Source organism: Schistocerca americana, chromosome 9 (genome assembly GCF_021461395.2).
Source record: "Schistocerca americana isolate TAMUIC-IGC-003095 chromosome 9, iqSchAmer2.1, whole genome shotgun sequence".
Classification (NCBI taxonomy): Eukaryota; Metazoa; Arthropoda; class Insecta; order Orthoptera; family Acrididae; genus Schistocerca; species Schistocerca americana.
This window is the reverse complement of record NC_060127.1, coordinates 80287558-80306129: the sequence shown is the minus strand read 5'-3', so window position 1 is coordinate 80306129 and position 18572 is coordinate 80287558. Positions and strand designations below refer to the sequence as shown.

General features: G+C 41.5%; 1 protein-coding gene across 3 annotated transcripts in view; it reads left to right on the top strand.

The window, feature by feature from the left end:
* The window catches only part of LOC124550613, a 176391-nt gene that overhangs the window by 65522 nt on the left and 92297 nt on the right, over positions 1–18572 (top strand). For all 3 annotated transcript variants that reach the window (XM_047125334.1, XM_047125332.1, XM_047125333.1), the window contains exon 4: positions 4012–4474. In XM_047125334.1, coding sequence (XP_046981290.1) covers positions 4012–4474 — 463 coding nt within the window. The remainder of the gene's footprint in view (positions 1–4011; positions 4475–18572) is intronic.

Here is an 18572-nt window from a genome sequence, read left to right as displayed (position 1 = left end):
CCCAATTCTCCACAGCGGGATACGCCATGCCACTGGTGCTTTCCGCACCAGCCCTGTGGACAGCATACTAGTGGAGGGAGGTGTACCTCCACTGTGGTTCCGACGCCAACGTTTGCTGGCCGCTTATGCTGCCCATGTTCTAAGCTCGCCCGGGCATCCAAACTGTCGTCTCCTGTTCCCTCGATCGGTCGTCCGTCTGCCAGAACGTCGGCCCCGGTCTGGTTGTACAATAGCGGTCCGCGTCAAAGAGCTCCTCTCTGGGCTTCAGGTTTTCACTATTCCACCTCCTTTCCGGGCTACTTTGCATACACCCCCATGGTGTGTTCGTCGCCCTTGCCTTCGGCTCGACTTGGCACAGGGCCCGAAGGACTCAGTCCCTCCAGAGGCCTTCCGCCGCCGCTTTTATTCCATCCTGGCCACGTATCAGGGCTCTGGTATTGTTTACACTGACGGTTCGATGGTTGCTGGTCGTGTCGGGTATGCGCTCACTCTAGGGGACCGTTCCGAACAACGTTCCTTGCAGGATGGCTGCAGCGTTTACACTGCTGAACTGGTCGCCATCTTTCGTGCCCTAGAGTATATCCGCTCCTGCTCAGGTGAGTCCTTCGTTATCTGTAGCGATTCCCTGAGCGGTTTACGAGCTCTCGACCAGTGTTTCCCTCGTTCTCGTCTCGTGATGGCTATCCAAGAGTCTCTGCATACTCTTGCCCGTTGCGGCCGCTCTGTGGTCTTTGTGTGGACCCCCGGTCATGTCGGTATCCCGGGTAACGAACATGTTGGCCGCCTGGCGAAAGAGGCCACCAGTAAGCCATCTCTGGACGTTGGCCTCCCAGAGACTGATTTGCGGGCAGTCTTCCGCCGCAAAATCTTGGCGCTATGGGACGATGAATGGCGCGAACTGACAATGCGCAATAAACTCCGTGCTGTCAAGGAGACGACGGCTGTGTGGCTGTCATCCCTGCGAGCCACTCGCAAGGACTCAGTAGTTCTTTGCCGGCTCCGCATTGGCCACTCCCGGCTGACACACAGTTATTTACTGTGCCGGGAGGATCCTCCTCTATGTCGCTGTGGGGCGGCGTTGACAGTGGCCCACATTTTGATGGCCTGCCCCCTTTTAGCTGTGGTCAGGCAGACATTTGCGCTGCCTGCTACGCTCCCTGCCCTTTTAACAGATTACTCCACTATGGCTGACTTAGTTTTACGTTTTATTCGGGCAGGGGGATTTTATCATTTACTCTGAGTGTTTCTGTTTTATCTTCTTGTTTTGTGTTGATTCTGGCCTTTGGCCTATGATTTTAAACTGATTTTTTAATGTGTTTCTAAGTGGTTGGCTTTTCCTTTTTTATTTCTATGGTCGGCCAACCACCGTCACTCTCTGTGTGGTTTTAGTTCGTTTTGTCTATTCTTTGTCTCAGTTTATCTTGTTCTGTATCGTCTGTGATCTCTTCTGTTCCTCGTTTTTATTCTCTGTGGGTGTTCTTTGTATTTGGAACAAGGGACCGATGACCGTAGCAGTCTGGTCCCTTTAATCCCCCCAAACCAACCAACTTGAATGAGGTTATGTTGACCAAAGTCCGAGCTAACTGCCTGACATCTGCGAGCTGTTCTTTCGACCACTACTTACCATTGTCACCACCTATCTGCAAACAGTGGAAGCAAAGTTGTACACCTTTTAGTTTCAGAATATGAGTCGTCCTTGCAGATGCTTCGCACCAGATTGGATTTATCTTGAGGTTCACATTTTATCCATTCATATAATTTCCATTCTCACACTGCTGAGCATTTCAGCATTCTGATCCAGAGACCAAGTTCACTATTCAGAAAATGCCTATTTATAAACTTGGATGAAAAACTGAGCTGAAAGCTACTTATGTGCACTCAGTAAAAAGGAAATGTTGGAATGTCAATAATAGGGATGACAAGCAATAATAGTGTAGCCAGCAATAATCATTTAACAACGGTAAAACAATCTCTTATTTCTGGTCAGATTTGAATTCATTGCAGTGCATCAACTGTTTTCGTTCAGGTACTCCCACATACTGTTATCACTCAAAAGAATGAATGAATAATTCAGTTGATACGTAAACCTACGAATGAATCAGTCAGTTGTTTTTCAACAACTGACTGAATCCATTGTTTCCATTTGATTGTTCTCATCACTACCAAAAGCTTGGTAACATGCTTAAGAAACCCCACCTGATGGTTGGTAACCTTTATTAAGCAATCCACTAGGGCTGATCCTACCGTGCTATTGTGCACGGGCACTTTGCAATGTGGATGCTAGCCTTTTCAGCCTTTTACCTATTAACAGTGGTAAAAACCATTATGGATTAAAACAAGCTTTTAATTTCATTGTGACTACACACATATCGTGTTTTATGATGCTCTTAAACAGCAGTCTGTATGAGAAACTTTACGGATAGTTGTAAAAAGAAGCAACTGTCAATGTTTGATAATTTCTGGAAAAAAGATTGCTTCTTCAAATGTCAAATGGTGGTTGGTACAAGTATGGATCAGGTCTCTCTCTCTCTCTCTCTCTCTCTCTCTCTCTCTCTCTCTCTCTCTATATATATATATATATATATATATATATATATATATATATATATATATATCCTCTTTATACTGGTGCCTGTGCAGAATTTTTTTTTTCTTCTCAGAATTGCCCCCATATATCTAAATATTTATGAACCCAAAAGTGATAAAACTTTTGCTTTTTATAGACAAACTGCCCTCTTAATTTAAACAGGTTTTGTAGATGTATGTAATATGAATGTTTCAGTGATGGATTTCTCCTCCTCCTTAGTCTTCTTCTCCCAACTAAAATGTAACAGGGGGACCACTTAGACAGCTCCCCTCTATTTTCTCCAGACTTTAGGATTTGAAGACCAGTGCCCAGACATCAATATACTAAAACAATATGATGCACTTCTCAAAAAGACTCATAAATTCACATCTGAGCAATTGATTTGGAAGATTCCCAAGTGTCGCTAGGTACAAAATATTTCGAACATTTTAACAGAACGACTAGTAACCGAGTGCATAGCTCAAGTCTTGTAAGCACGAGTCATTGGTGCAGTTCTTGCTATTAGCAACATGTTCCCAACCCCCAGTTATTATTGACTGGAAATATTAATTAATGTATTTTGAATAAAATTTTTAATAAACATAAAATCTTTTATTTTTAACTGCAACTTGCTTAAAAATGTGAGTATTTGTAATAAAAATAAAGTTTTGTACAAAATCACAAAAAAATCAAATAAAAATTAAAGTACACTTCTATTTCTAGAGGTTGAACAGTATCATTGAAATATATAATTTTTCACTTAACAATAAGACATTTCACATTTTTATACAAAATTTAGTTTACAAGAAATATTTGTACTTTCATGCAGCTAAAAATTAGATATAAAAATGATTTTTGTAAAGGTTATGGGTCAATATTTGTTAATTTTACCATTGTGCACTCAGCTACTGGTAGCACTGTTAATATGTTGTAAATGTCGGATACTTAACGGCAAGAATTACTGCTGTAGAAAATCAGTGTCCGTGCACTGTCCTTAATACTGTAGAAGTATGAAAAAAAGCAAAGAGGACCATGTGGTAAGCTCTCCTTGTACGAAAGGTTTGGATGTTGATGAGATAATGTTGCTTGTATGAGAACATTTATCCCACATCAGTTGCAGCTGTTTTTTGTGATAATCATTCTGCCAGTGAATGAGCACCAGGAAAAGCTGCACATCCAGTAACTGAAATGCATTATCAGCTGGTAATACTAATTGCTAGTATGGTGACAGCCTATTGAAAAAAAAATCATCTCATTCAACAAACGCATTCTGAACTGTACCTAAATATGCAAAATACTATTAAAATATTATATGCAAATTATTATTAAAATGTTGTTACCTGGCAACAAAACATGTAGTGTATTAGCAAACAACATAGAGGAAAAATAATTTTGTGCCCATTTCAATGGAAAATGCATCCTTAATCTTTTTTCTTATTGTGCAGGGCCGTGAGTCCAGTTACCCGAACTTCTAAGCTGCGGCACAGGCAAACATCACAGTCTTATGCGAGTGAGGCTGCACCTCCTCACTTCTCCCGCCAGAGACGCAGAGTTCCAGTTTCACGGACTCCGTCGCCCCCAATGAAACGGAAACGCGACAGTCCTGTGGAGACCAAGTTGAGCACGCGTGCATCGGCAGCTGCCGCGGGGTACAAATTGTCTAAGGAGCGCCCTCGCACTGCATCGATCTCTCCGGAGCCCCATGGCGGTGGGTACGGGTCACCGTCTGGGCGCGGTGCGTCTCCCGCAGAGCACGGATCACGTCGAAGGCACCGCTCACCTTTCTGGCGTGAGATACAGCGCACACTTGCTGAAGAACAGGCACTGAAGCGAAAGCAGATGAATGAAATTGGGTCGCACCATTCTCCGGTGGCATCCCACCATTCTCCGGTGCCACCGTCACAACAGGTGATGTGATAGGCTATTCAGTGCTCATCATAATAAGTAGTGCATGCATAATGTAAACTCATGACAGTGGGATCTGAGACTTGTGCCCTGATATGTAGAAAACATTTTATTGTTGTGCTATGAGCGAGGTTGGCTTTTCTTTATCAGATATGTGTTTGAGAAATAGCTTTTCCAATTATTCAGTCATTCTGTATTAATGAAGAAGCAGTTAATCTTTCCTTGTGTGCGCACATCTCTCTCTCTCTCTCTCTCTCTCTCTCTCTCTCTCTCTCTCTCTCTCTGTGTGTGTGTGTGTGTGTGTGTGTGTGTGTGTGTGTGTGTGTGTGTGTGGCCCTGATATTGGCAGTTCACAATAATTATGTGACACTCAATCCCTTTTTGCAAGTATGTGTGCAACCCTCATGATGAACATAGTCACCACAAAATGTACTGAAGTAAATGTGAAATATTATCTGTAGTGTATACTTTCTCTTGCATTGATATTTCACATAAAAAAGTTAAGTCGGCAACTGCTCGTGTCTCCCAAAAGCCACCATGATGGAGGTGATTGTTAATATTCGTGACGCACTCAATTATATTTGTATAACTCGTCATCCCCATACTGTAACTCATGTACCTAATATCTGAATATGATATTCTTCAGCACGATTGCGATCTTCTGGAAGTGACTTCACTGTATGTGAAAACCGAACCGTTAACACCCTCACTAATAAGCAGGTCCCAACACACACTATTCTTGTTAACCGTAACACACTACTGTATGTTTACACTCCAGTTGTTTGTGAATGTCTCTGCATTTCAAAACAATTTTCTATCAACTTCACATCCCTGTACGCAACTGCAGTATCTGTAAACATCCTCATAGTACTACAAACATAATCTGTTTGGCATTTCCACATGTTGTGCACAGTAGTGACCCCATCCCACTACCTTGAGATACACCTGACACTACTCTTGCTTATGATGACACTCTTATGTAATAATGCAGAACTGACTACCAGGTCACGAGATGCAGACCCACAAGTATAGAAGGACACTGTGAGGTTGTGATCTCGGTAGAGACCCAGTAACAGCAGAACGGGTGAGTCAGGAGAGATAAGTGACTTTCAGTGTGGACTAGACATTGAACATCACCCAAGTAACAAATCAACCAGGACATTTCCACTCTTGTAGAGCTGCACAAGTCAAATATTGGTCACGTGACTGAGAGACAGAAATGTGATCGAACAACCGCAGCCAAACTGAGACCAGGCAAACCTCATGTACTGTTGGACAGGAACTGTTGAGTGTTGCAGGCGGTGATTGTAAAAAATCTCAATCGGCCAGAAGGAATTACTCTTGAATTCCAAAGTGGTACCAGCCACACAGTGTCTGTGAGTCGACAGGTAAATAGAATGGAGTACAGTGGTCAAGCCACAAGTTTCTGTAGTCAGTGGTTAGTGATGCATGAGGTGGTGTAAACAGCAACACCACTGGACAGTGGATGACTGGAAATGAGTGATGACTAGTTATACTACACACTGTGGTAATCCAATGGAAGTGTTTGGATGTGGCGAATACCTGGAGAATCTTACCTACTGTCGTGTGTGATGCCAACAGTGAAATACGGTTGTGTTGTATGCATGTTTTCAGTCAGGGTGTGGTCCTTTTAAATTCAGGAGGATATGAACACATCTTAGAACATTGTGTACTGCATATGCCAGAGGAACAGTTTGGAGATGACGATTGGTTTATAAGCATGACAGACTACTGCCTCAAATTAACATCTGTGATGCAATGGTTTGTGGACAGTAACATTCCAAAAATGGATTGACCTGGCCAGAACCCTGATCAGAACTCAGTGGAGCATCCCTAGGATGAGTTATAAAGTCAACTTTGCTGAAGACCTCAGTGTCTAACATTACTGCCTCTTTTGATTTCGGACCATTTCGCTAGAGAGGCAGAAACTTGACCCCCCGCCCCATTCCCTTTCATGATTCCAGGTGCAGGTATGCAGATCCACATCAAATCTCTCTTTGCCCTAAAGTGGAATGTCTTCTGGTGCGCTACTACTCTCAGCAATAAACTCCGCACAATCAAAGAGATTACTGCAGTTCCACACTCTTCCTTCTGCTTCTCTCAGAAGGAGTTCACTGTCTTATTCCACCCACCCGTTGGTAGTACCAGGCTCGCCTATCGTTTTCCCTTGCATAATGAGACACCCTCACATTGTGACTGTGGAGCCAACTGATGGTATCCCATACATTGGTGGAATGTCCCCTTCTTTTGTCCCTTTGTACTAAGTATTGCCTTCCAGATTCTTCGTCTTTAATATTAGCAGACAATTCATGGATGGTTGAGCTGGTCCTCAGTTTCGTGCGTGAAAGTTATTTTTATTTTCAGATAAGAGATTTTGCTTACTCCTGGAGTAGGAGTAGTGTGGTTGTGGTTGGGGTCTCTCTTCCAGTTTTCTTAGTCTGGGACCCGTGACCACTCCCCCATGCAAAGACTGCTCTTTTACCCCTGGTAGTCCAGTTTTTAGATTTGGTCCACCCTTTCATGCTTCTATTGTGTGTGTTTTAACTTCCTCGTTTTATAGATTTACCCCTCTGACTGCATCCGTCCACTTTTAGCAGACCCTTCTCTTCCACAAGTAACTTTGGAATCGTGGGACTGATGACCTTGCTGTGTAGTCCCATAACCCTTCTGTCAGTCAGTCAGATTTCAGCCCTTGAAATAGAATGGGCTGTCATTCCTCATACATTTAGACATCTATCTGAAAGGGTTCCCAGCACAGTTCAAGCCATCATAAAGTAAAAGTGTGGACACGCCCAATGTTAATGCCAGCTAATAGGTGTGTGAATACTTTTTGATTGGATTGCATGTACTGAGTTCTGTTTGCTAGGAAGTCCTCAGAGAAATTTTGTATCTGCTCAGACATTCCATGTGTACGTTTTGTTTACTACTCTGTGTGATATGCTTGTCAGACATAGTACCTGTTATGTCGACACTTTCTTGCATTGAATAGAACAAAAAAAGTACCAGGTTGTTATAATTAAACTGTTTCAATTGCTGCAGAAAAGGCTGTATGCATCACAGGACATTGAAACATCAAGAATATGAATTAATTGGTGAACTTGTCGAGTATGCTGCGAGCAGGCAAAAATATGGCGCCCGAAGTAGTCAGATGTGAAATGAAATGTTTCCTGTTTTGACATCAGTATGCTGTTTGTTGCTTGGCTGTGTTTGTTGATTTCTTTTATGAGGTAAAGGGTTAAGGAGGTTGAAGTTTTCTTCGCAAGATGCAATGGTTGTTGTTGTGGTCTTCAGTCCTGAGACTGGTTTGATGCAGCTCTCCATGCTACCCTATCCTGTGCAAGTTTCTTCATATCCCAGTACCTACTGCAACCTACATCCTTTTGAATCTGCTTAGTGTATTCATCTCTTGGTCTCCCTCTACGATCTTTACCCTCCACGCTGCCCTCCAATGCTAAATTTGTGATCCCTTGATGCCTCAGAACATGTCCTACCAACCGGTCCCTTCTTCTCGTCAAGTTGTGCCACAAATTCCTCTTCTCCCCAATTCTATTCAATACCTCCTCATTTGTTATGTGATCTACCCATCTAATCTTCAGCATTCTTCTGTAGCACCACATTTCGAAAGCTTCTATTCTCTTCTTGCCCAAACTATTTATCGTCCATGTTTCACTTCCATACATGGCTACACTCCATACAAATACTTTTAGAAATGACTTCCTGACACTTAAATCTATACTCGATGTTAACAAATTTCTCTTCTTCAGAAACGCTTTCCTTGCCATTGCCAGTCTACATTTTATATCTTCTCTACATCAACCATCATCAGTTATTTTGCTCCCCAAATGGCAAAACTCCTTTACTACTTTAAGTGTCTCATTTCCTGATCTAATTCCCTCAGCATCACACGATTTAATTCGACTACATTCCATTATCCTCGATTTGCTTTTGTTGATGTTCATCTTATATCCTCCTTTCAAGACACTGTCCATTCCATTCAACTGCCCTTCCAAGTCCTTTGCTGTCTCTGACAGAATTACAATGTCATCGGTGAACCTCAAAGTTTTTATTTCTTCTCCATGGATTTTAATACCTACCCCGAATTTTTCTTTTGTTTCCTTCACTGCTTGCTCACTATACAGATTGAATAACATTGGGGAGAGGCTACAACCCTGTCTCACTCCCTTCCCAACCACTGCTTCCCTTTCATGCCCCTCGACTCTTATAACTGTCATCTGGTTTCTGTACAAATTGTAAATAGCCTTTTGCTCCCTGTATTTTACCCCTGCCACCTTTAGAATTTGGAAGAGAGTATTCCAGTCAACATTGTCAAAAAGCTTTCTCTAAGTCTACAAATGCTAGAAACGTAGGTTTGCCTTTTCTTAATCTTTCTTCTAAGATAAGTCGTAAGGTCAGTATTGCCTCACGTGTTCCAATATTTCTACAGAATCCAAACTGATCGTGCCTGATGTCGGCTTCTACCAGTTCTTCCATTCGTCTGTAAAGAATTCGCGTTAGTATTTTGCAGCTGTGACTTATTAAACTGATAGTTCGGTAATTTTCACATCTGTCAACACCTGCTTTCTTTGGGATTGGAATTATTATATTCTTCTTGAAGTCTGAGGGTACTTCGCCTATCTCATACATCTTCCTCACCAGATGGTAGAGTTTTGTCAGGACTGGCTCTCCCAAGGCCGTCAGTAGTTCTAATGGAATGTTGTCTACTCCCGGGGACTTGTTTCGGCTCAGGTCTTTCAGTGCTCTGTCAAACTATTCACGCAGTATTGTATCTCCCATTTCATCTTCATCTACATTCTCTTCCATTTCTATAATATTGTTCTCAAGTACATCGCCCTTGTATAAACCCTCTATATACTCTTTCCATCTTTCTGCTTTCCCTTCTTTGGTTAGAACTGCAATTGTTATTGAGTAGAAAGACCATGCATGGCTGGTAAAGTTGTTTTGTCAGGATGGTAGCAATATCAGTACTGCATTGTAGGAAAATAAGCAACAGAAAGAGCTTTGAAGAGGCATCACATCAATAACTGGGCTAACAAATATGATTGAAAAATTTGAAGAAACAGGTCAATTAAGTGATGCAGCAGGGAGAGGGGGTGGCCTATTCCCATGGTAGTTGTTTAAGAAGTTGCTGTAGCAATAGCTCACTATGCGGCATTTGCCCCAAATTCTGCAGTCAGTGCTCGAGCTGTGTCATGGGAATTCTCTTTCCAATGGTTAACAGTAAAAGATTTTGTACTTCATTTTATGTTGGTATCTCTACCAGATGCAGCCTGTACACTCTTTGACATAAAACTCGGCCGGTGGCCGGCTGCTTCAGAGGCTAAGTCCGCGCCGATCGCGACATGGGACAATAAAACTGGCCAACTCGCTAATTCTCTAAGTCCGGTTATCTGCACAATCTGGCAACACTGCAGACTGCGGCACTTCCTGGAGGAAAACTTGTCCCATGATAGAGAAACACTAGGCTGGTTACGCCTGTGGTCTAGCGGTAGCGTGCGTTGTTTCTGTTCGTCATATCAGTGGATCGAGAGCAGCTGGCATAAAATATTTTTATAGCCTCTTCTGTCTGAATGCTGAAGACGTGAATCTAATGGTAGCGCAGATTCAATCTATTTCGCTTTCTGACACACCGATATCAAAATTTTATCCAGTAACGATTTTGCGGCAGATTTCCTGCAGACTGTCCTCCTCTGGACGCCGTATGCGGCAAAGCTCCGGGATCCATTTGCTGGCTACCGGCAGCGGCCGTGGCGACAGAAGCGGCGCTGCACTCCCCCGTTCTTTATCGAAAGCGCCTGCTCCCGCTCATCGCTTTTGATGATTTGAAACGCTTTATTATTAAATGTTGCTCCACAGAAAATTTCTACGATTTCCATTCACGCTCAAAAGCAACGGAGACAGACGCCCTGATTAGTAGGCGGGTATTATATTACATTAATCGGCAAGAGCTGAGTATGGCCCGAAATTAATTTTATAGACTGGGACGAAATTAAACCACCTCGCTACATTAGATGAATTTATAAATGCTTCATACCTCGTTTCTTTTCCTTTCAAACTCAATTATTTGTGCAACTTTTGGTCAATGTTCGGATGTTTTCGTCAAGGCAGGGTGAGCGTCTGTGGTGTAAAGTGTATTACAGTTCTTGTTTCATTCCTTATGGTAACTCTATGCGATAAACTGTGTGAATACCTTGCAATGCATGCTCTGTAGCAGTGCAGGAACACTGCACATTTGGAGTTCCATGTATGGGTTCATGAAGTATTTAATGTTGATCGGAAGTGATAGTTAAGGTCATCAGATTTAGACCAGAAAAATTTGTCGTTTTGGAGGTTTCAGAGAACGGAAAGGAATTGTTAACGCCGGTGTTAGAAAACGTCTACAGTTAAATGCTATTGCAAAAATTTAGAAGAGGGGAACTATATTAATCAACATGTGCACTTCATAAACAACCTTCTGACATGTTAGACATATATGACGAACAAAACTCAAATTTATATCGTTGACAGTCGCTTTGAATCTTTTCAGGATCTATTTTACAGCGAAGCACCTTGGCATTTGCAAAGCAGACATCCATGATATTAACTTAATTTACTAAGTCGAATCGGACGAAGATTGATGTTTAAAGGCATTCTTCAGATTTCGTATAAAGACTTTTTACGAGCCGTTTGCAACTCCATTAATTAAAATTAGAAAATAAAAGGTTGTAGTCAGCGGCTTCCACCGAGATTGGAACTGCTATGTCATACAGTACGACCACCGCAACGCACAAGGGAACCTCTTTTTTTTTTAAATTTTGTTTTTTTTTCTTTTACTTTTTTTGACGATTACCCCTTTTTTTCTCTCTTATTTTAAAGCCCCTTAGGAAAATGGCAATAAAAAAAGAAACTAAGTGCCACCGCCACTTTTCATCCTATAACAAAAAAAAAAAAAATCTGGTCCACTTCAGGCGTTGGCTCCTGACTAAACCTACCCCAAGAGCTGCCTATATACCAGGGGAAATGGGAATTCAAGGTTAGGGCTATCATTACAAACAAAGCAAAATCTTCCTTTTTCTGAATTTTATTTTTATTTTGATTTTTGTTTTGTTTATTTTTGTTGTGTAATTGATCAGACGCCTTCTGCGCCCCGCTGGTAATATGTTGAGTCACGTCTTCTCGAAATTGGTGTGTTCCGTTCAGTAGTTCAGAAATGTTCATTGGTTCAAACTGGAAACCTTCTTCACTCTTGGCTTAACACATTCCAGCTGCGAGGCGGGTCGTGGAAAGCACTCCCAATGAAGTTCGAGAAAAATTGTCTGTATTTTGTGTGGCGGACAACGACATAATGACGGTCGTTGAGGTATGTCCAAAAATCGAGTACAGAGTCTACAGTTTGTCCAACTAGGTAGTGAATGGCATGTCCGCGAATCCAATTCACAGCATTGGTCTTTGTCCGAGGAAAATAGTCACGTCCCGGAACTAATAATGAAAGGGGAGTATTCCGATTTAGAATGTCCCGCGTTAGAAAAGCCACAATATGACGAATAACCTCTGAGCTAACGACACACTGGCGACCACAGACGGACTATAGTCACTGCGATGTTGCCTGAGCCTCAAAACGAAACCTTAAAACACACAAACAGGTGTTACTTATGTGAAGAACGCCGTTCTTGGAGTCCAGAAATTAATTATACTTTCTAAGTGTCTCATCTTACAGTGGATTCTATCGTACGAGTCTTCGATGTGGAAAACGAATGTCAAGTGAATTTAGCGAGGTAACGCCGGCCTACACCCGGAAGTAAATGCACTATCAGAGTGTTGACAACTACTTGCTACGACGCTGCCATTTCTCGGTTCTCTTACGAGGCAGCTCTTCAGCGAAATGCTTGCCGTGATTCTCCGATGCGGTCCTTCAGAGTGGAGACGCGCGCGCACGTTTGGTTTTTATGCGGCGTTCTCCCCTGAAGGTTTCTGACGTCGCCTTGTGGGCTATGTCTACATTTGAGACATTCAATTATCATTAATCCAGAATGATACAAGTTTCAGCTTCCGGCGTGGAAGAAGGCTGTTGACGCCGACATTATATCATTTCAACGTAGGGAAACAAAACGGGTCATTCAATGTTTCTCATTCAACATGAAGCATGTGAGATAATTTTCCGTAACGTTCATAATCATCTAAAACTACAAACGAAGTAAAAATACATCTGAATCTTATTCGAATTGAATATAATGTAAGATACCAAACGCTTTGCACCTCGATGTCGAATTTGTCCACGTGCAATCTTTTGCAGCATACAAAAAGAATGTCATGATCACCACGAGAATGAAGAAATATGTTGGTACGGATGGAAGCAAGGAGAGACGCAGTCAACAAATATTCGATTCCTCATGGCATTCATTTCATTTGAGACGTAAGAAGAGTTAAAGCGGGATATTACTTTCGTTAACACGAAAGATATGCCGCACATATTGATAACGAGGAAGTCTGCGTCTTCGTACGTTTCCTCCTTGAAATCTGTATGCTCTCTTATATACTAAGTAGCCTGATCATTGTTTCAGTAATGTTACCCTCTTGTTTGACCCCGTAACGATGAACAGATTCCAAATGCATGTCTCTGCATGAAAGTAGCTGTTCGAACCCTTCCTGGGTTGCTTTTTGTGTTTTATTGCTTGGAATTCCTGAAGCAGACCACTGTGCCTTCTCCCCTTGTGGGTTAGGTCTCAAAACTAAACTGCTTTTTATCCAATGGCATAATTTATTCAGACAGCATCAGCACAAGACTGTCAAACAAAGCCTTCCATTTACAGTTGCAACACTCTAACCAGCATTGACTGAAGTGTAATCCACGGTCATGGTCCGAAATTAGCAGCTGTCTGCTACTGTGGCAAAGTCCGTACTACACTTTCGATTCCGCAGCACCATTTTATCTGGTAACACTGTGTAGTTGCAGAGTTGTGCCAGCATGTCTGTCCTCACACTGTCAACTTTATGTATCTAACTTCTCCTGTAGCGTTGATCACAAGGAGCAGAAGTAAATGAGTGTATTCTGCATGACGTAACATTCAGTATTCCCTTCTTTCATAGCCACTCTTCATGTGCATCGATACCAAATAGGAATGTGAAAACTCTTGCGAGTGAGAGAATGACAATAACAATCGTAACAAGAACAATCAAATAATGAATAATGTGTATTCCAACGCAGAACGAGAATGGCTTTAAATATAAAAATCTATATCTATATCCATATCTATTGATCTTTGAGTTGGCACAATGCAAATATATTCTTAGCATTTAGTTACTGAATTTAGTTTGGGATGTTTGCAGAGAAAAGGAAAAGTCGGTACTTCTCGCTAGTGTAATATAATGTGAACCAGCAACTACCCTTTCCTTAGAACACGACTCAAGCAGGTCCCCAAGTAGGTACCAAGGCACTGCTGCATTCTGTTCCCTGACATTGCTCTGATGACGGTTAATGCAGATAGTTCCGATTATGAAATACAAAACGTATTGCAGGTTAGTTCCTAGGATAGTAACGTTAAATTTGCGTTGTAGACGGCACATGAACGTGACGACTATCCATATTACTCACCAATATAAAAAGACAATATTATGGGAATTTAGCAGGATTACTCAACATGAATTCTGAAATTGGTTGACTGACCGCACAGGTGCTAAACGTCGTCAAGAGTATACGATGGCCTAATCGCATTAGGAATATGAAGATCGTCTTCGACAGCTCGCAACTTTCACATTGCTATCTCCACCCTACTCCAGACAGCCCTCGGTGGAGTTGCACTAAGTTGCCGTTGCAATGTAAGGCCTTCAAACCGACAACAGACCACATATTGAAAAATACAAGCGAGTTCTCTTGCAGCGTAAGCTTATTGTAACTAATCTAAAAATTATTGGACAAGAACATTGTCCTATTCAAAAAAAGCTGTCTAGCAGGTCTTCTAATGCTCCTTGGTACAGTCGTTTGACTATTGAAAATGGTTCCAACAAGTCACCACTAGAAAACACTGCTCTGTACCGCAATAACTCAAGATGTAAAGTAATACCACGGTACTACAAATATCAGGGAACACCTTATCACAGATAAGACTGTCCTTAAGGCTTGTAAGCTCACATTTATTACAATAAATGACATACCTGAAATGTTACCACTCTCATTATTACGTCAGATTGGTAGTGCACGTAGTAAGTTCATCGTATTCATGATTTCCTCTTCAAAGTAACATACCGTACTTATTATTTAACACAAAATGACATTAAAAATTTAAGTTATTCATGAGCAGCTAGTTGAGAATATGTATGAACTTCAAATGACACGACGAACCGTCTGGTTCCGCATATGGATTCAAACCCAGCTCATGCAGACTAAGCAAAGATTTCGTTACTGACGGAAACTAACAGTCATTCCTGATTAAGCATACAGAGAGTGATATACCTCGATTTTAGACAGTATCAGTTAGCAAATATCAACTTTAAATTGCATAACGCAAACATGTTTAACAGACGCGAATTCCTACCCATCATCTATTGTCCCTGTTAACGAACTACGAGAGATGTTAAATATTGCTTCTTCACAAGTAACTTACTTGAAATGCCGTGAGGTAAAGCTTTGTGTTGGACACGGATTCGAACCCAGAACCTAATCGGATTGCTATCGAAGCACAGTCAAATGTGACATATCGGATTTTCGCGGCAGTAGCTAGATGTTTTAACTGAAATGACGAGACGAAACATTAATTTTTTCCTTCCCAGGACTCCTACCCGGCACCTATCGCTGTTATATTCTAGAGAAAATGAACGTTAAATATGGGTTTGTTGTGCCAGCAGTGATATGTGAGCATGTTTGAACTAGAAATAATATGACGAAGAGTTCAGCGCTCACTGGGAATAGAGCCCCACACATATCGTTGTTGACTACACACAAAGAGACGTCAGCTACCGAATTTTTCTCCAGCGGAGAGGTATGGGTCTGAGCGTCCTCTTACGACAGCAATAGTGCCTAGAACTCGTAAACCGCTATTTAAAGGTCGAGATTAGTTGCGATTTCCACCTGCAACGACTTTTCTGGGCTGAAAACCGTAAATTTACAATCTTTTGTTACCCTTCAAGAGAGAATAACTCAGATTATTCAATGGAAATGACAGGTAAAATCAAGTGAACTTTGAGGCTTAATTCCGTGCACACCAGGAAGTAACTCGTCGATCACAGAGATGCCAAACATACGTTGCCTTGTTGCCAAATATCAGTTACAGTACCAGCAGGAAGAAGACGAACCGATGTGATCCTACAGCGGGCTGGGAAGTGACCATAGCTGGTGTCTCCAAGTCGCGGCTGCTACGGCCTGGAATACGTAATGCGTCTGACTCGCTTACTGTAACTAGGTTTAGGGACTGGAGCGTAGTTACTAATAATACTCAGAACTGACTGCCAACTAAGCATCATAAATCAGTAACTCGCATTGTTGTTTTTATATTTCTTTAGTAAATGTACTCAAAACTAAGAAACTCATTCACAGACGTTTTCGTGCCTCGCTGATAGTCGAGCACAACAAACAAATAAAAATAAAAAGAATGTTTATATGTGTGTGTGTGTGTGTGTGTGTGTGTGTGAGTGTGATTTTTAATGCATTTTCATTCGTTGTCAACACTAACGATATCTGACGTTTTTAACTCCCAGTGAGACACAGAACTATTTGCGAGATGACTGTAAGTTCAAGATGTAATTGTGAGCAGCTGGTGGAGAAAAATTCGGTAGCTGACGTCTCTTTGTGGGTAGTCAACAACAATATGTGTGGGGCTCTATTCCCAGTGAGCGCTGAACTCTTCGTCATATTATTTCTAGTTCAAACATGCTCACATATCACTGCTGGCACAACAAACCCATATTTAACGTTCGTTTTCTCTAGAATATAACAGCGATAGGTGCCGGGTAGGAGTCCTGGGAAGGTAAAAATTGTTTCGTCTCGTCATTTCAGTTAAAACATCTAGCTACTGCCGCGAAAATCCGATATGTCACATTTGACTGTGCTTCGATAGCAATCCGATTAGGTTCTGGGTTCGAATCCGTGTCCAACACAAAGCTTTACCTCACGGCATTTCAAGTAAGTTACTTGTGAAGAAGCAATATTTAACATCTCTCGTAGTTCGTTAACAGGGACAATAGATGATGGGTAGGAATTCGCGTCTGTTAAACATGTTTGCGTTATGCAATTTAAAGTTGATATTTGCTAACTGATACTGTCTAAAATCGAGGTATATCACTCTCTGTATGCTTAATCAGGAATGACTGTTAGTTTCCGTCAGTAACGAAATCTTTGCTTAGTCTGCATGAGCTGGGTTTGAATCCATATGCGGAACCAGACGGTTCGTCGTGTCATTTGAAGTTCATACATATTATCAACTAGCTGCTCGTGAATAACTTAAATTTTTAATGTCATTTTGTGTTAAATAATAAGTACGGTATGTTACTTTGAAGAGGAAATCATGAATACGACGAACTTACTACGTGCATTACCAATCTGACGTAATAATGAGAGTGGTAACATTTCAGGTATGTCATTTATTGTAATAAATGTGAGCTTACAAGCCTTAAGGACAGTCTTATCTGTGATAAGGTGTTCCCTGATATTTGTAGTACCGTGGTATTACTTTACATCTTGAGTTATTGCGGTACAGAGCAGTTCTAGTGGTGACTTGTTGGAACCATTTTCAATAGTCAAACGACTGTACCAAGGAGCATTAGAGGACCTGCTAGACAGCTTTTTTTGAATAGGACAATGTTCTTGTTCAATAATTTTTAGATTAGTTACAATAAGCTTACGCTGCAAGAGAACTCGCTTGTATTTTTCAATATGTGGTCTGTTGTCGGTTTGAAGGCCTTACATTGCAACGGCAACTTAGTGCAACTCCACCGAGGGCTGTCTGGAGTAGGGTGGAGATAGCAATGTGAAAGTTGCGAGCTGTCGAAGACGATCTTCATATTCCTAATGCGATTAGGCCATCGTATACTCTTGACGACGTTTAGCACCTGTGCGGTCAGTCAACCAATTTCAGAATTCATGTTGAGTAATCCTGCTAAATTCCCATAATATTGTCTTTTTATATTGGTGAGTAATATGGATAGTCGTCACGTTCATGTGCCGTCTACAACGCAAATTTAACGTTACTATCCTAGGAATTAACCTGCAATACGTTTTGTATTTCATAATCGGAACTATCTGCATTAACCGTCATCAGAGCAATGTCAGGGAACAGAATGCAGCAGTGCCTTGGTACCTACTTGGGGACCTGCTTGAGTCGTGTTCTAAGGAAAGGGTAGTTGCTGGTTCACATTATATTACACTAGCGAGAAGTACCGACTTTTCCTTTTCTCTGCAAACATCCCAAACTAAATTCAGTAACTAAATGCTAAGAATATATTTGCATTGTGCCAACTCAAAGATCAATAGATATGGATATAGATATAGATTTTTATATTTAAAGCCATTCTCGTTCTGCGTTGGAATACACATTATTCATTATTTGATTGTTCTTGTTACGATTGTTATTGTCATTCTCTCACTCGCAAGAGTTTTCACATTCCTATTTGGTATCGATGCACATGAAGAGTGGCTATGAAAGAAGGGAATACTGAATGTTACGTCATGCAGAATACACTCATTTACTTCTGCTCCTTGTGATCAACGCTACAGGAGAAGTTAGATACATAAAGTTGACAGTGTGAGGACAGACATGCTGGCACAACTCTGCAACTACACAGTGTTACCAGATAAAATGGTGCTGCGGAATCGAAAGTGTAGTACGGACTTTGCCACAGTAGCAGACAGCTGCTAATTTCAGACCATGACCGTGGATTACACTTCGGTCAATGCTGGTTAGAGTGTTGCAACTGTAAATGGAAGGCTTTGTTTGACAGTCTTGTGCTGATGCTGTCTGAATAAATTATGCCATTGGATAAAAAGCGGTTTAGTTTTGAGACCTAACCCACAAGGGGAGAAGGCACAGTGGTCTGCTTCAGGAATTCCAAGCAATAAAACACAAAAAGCAACCCAGGAAGGGTTCGAACAGCT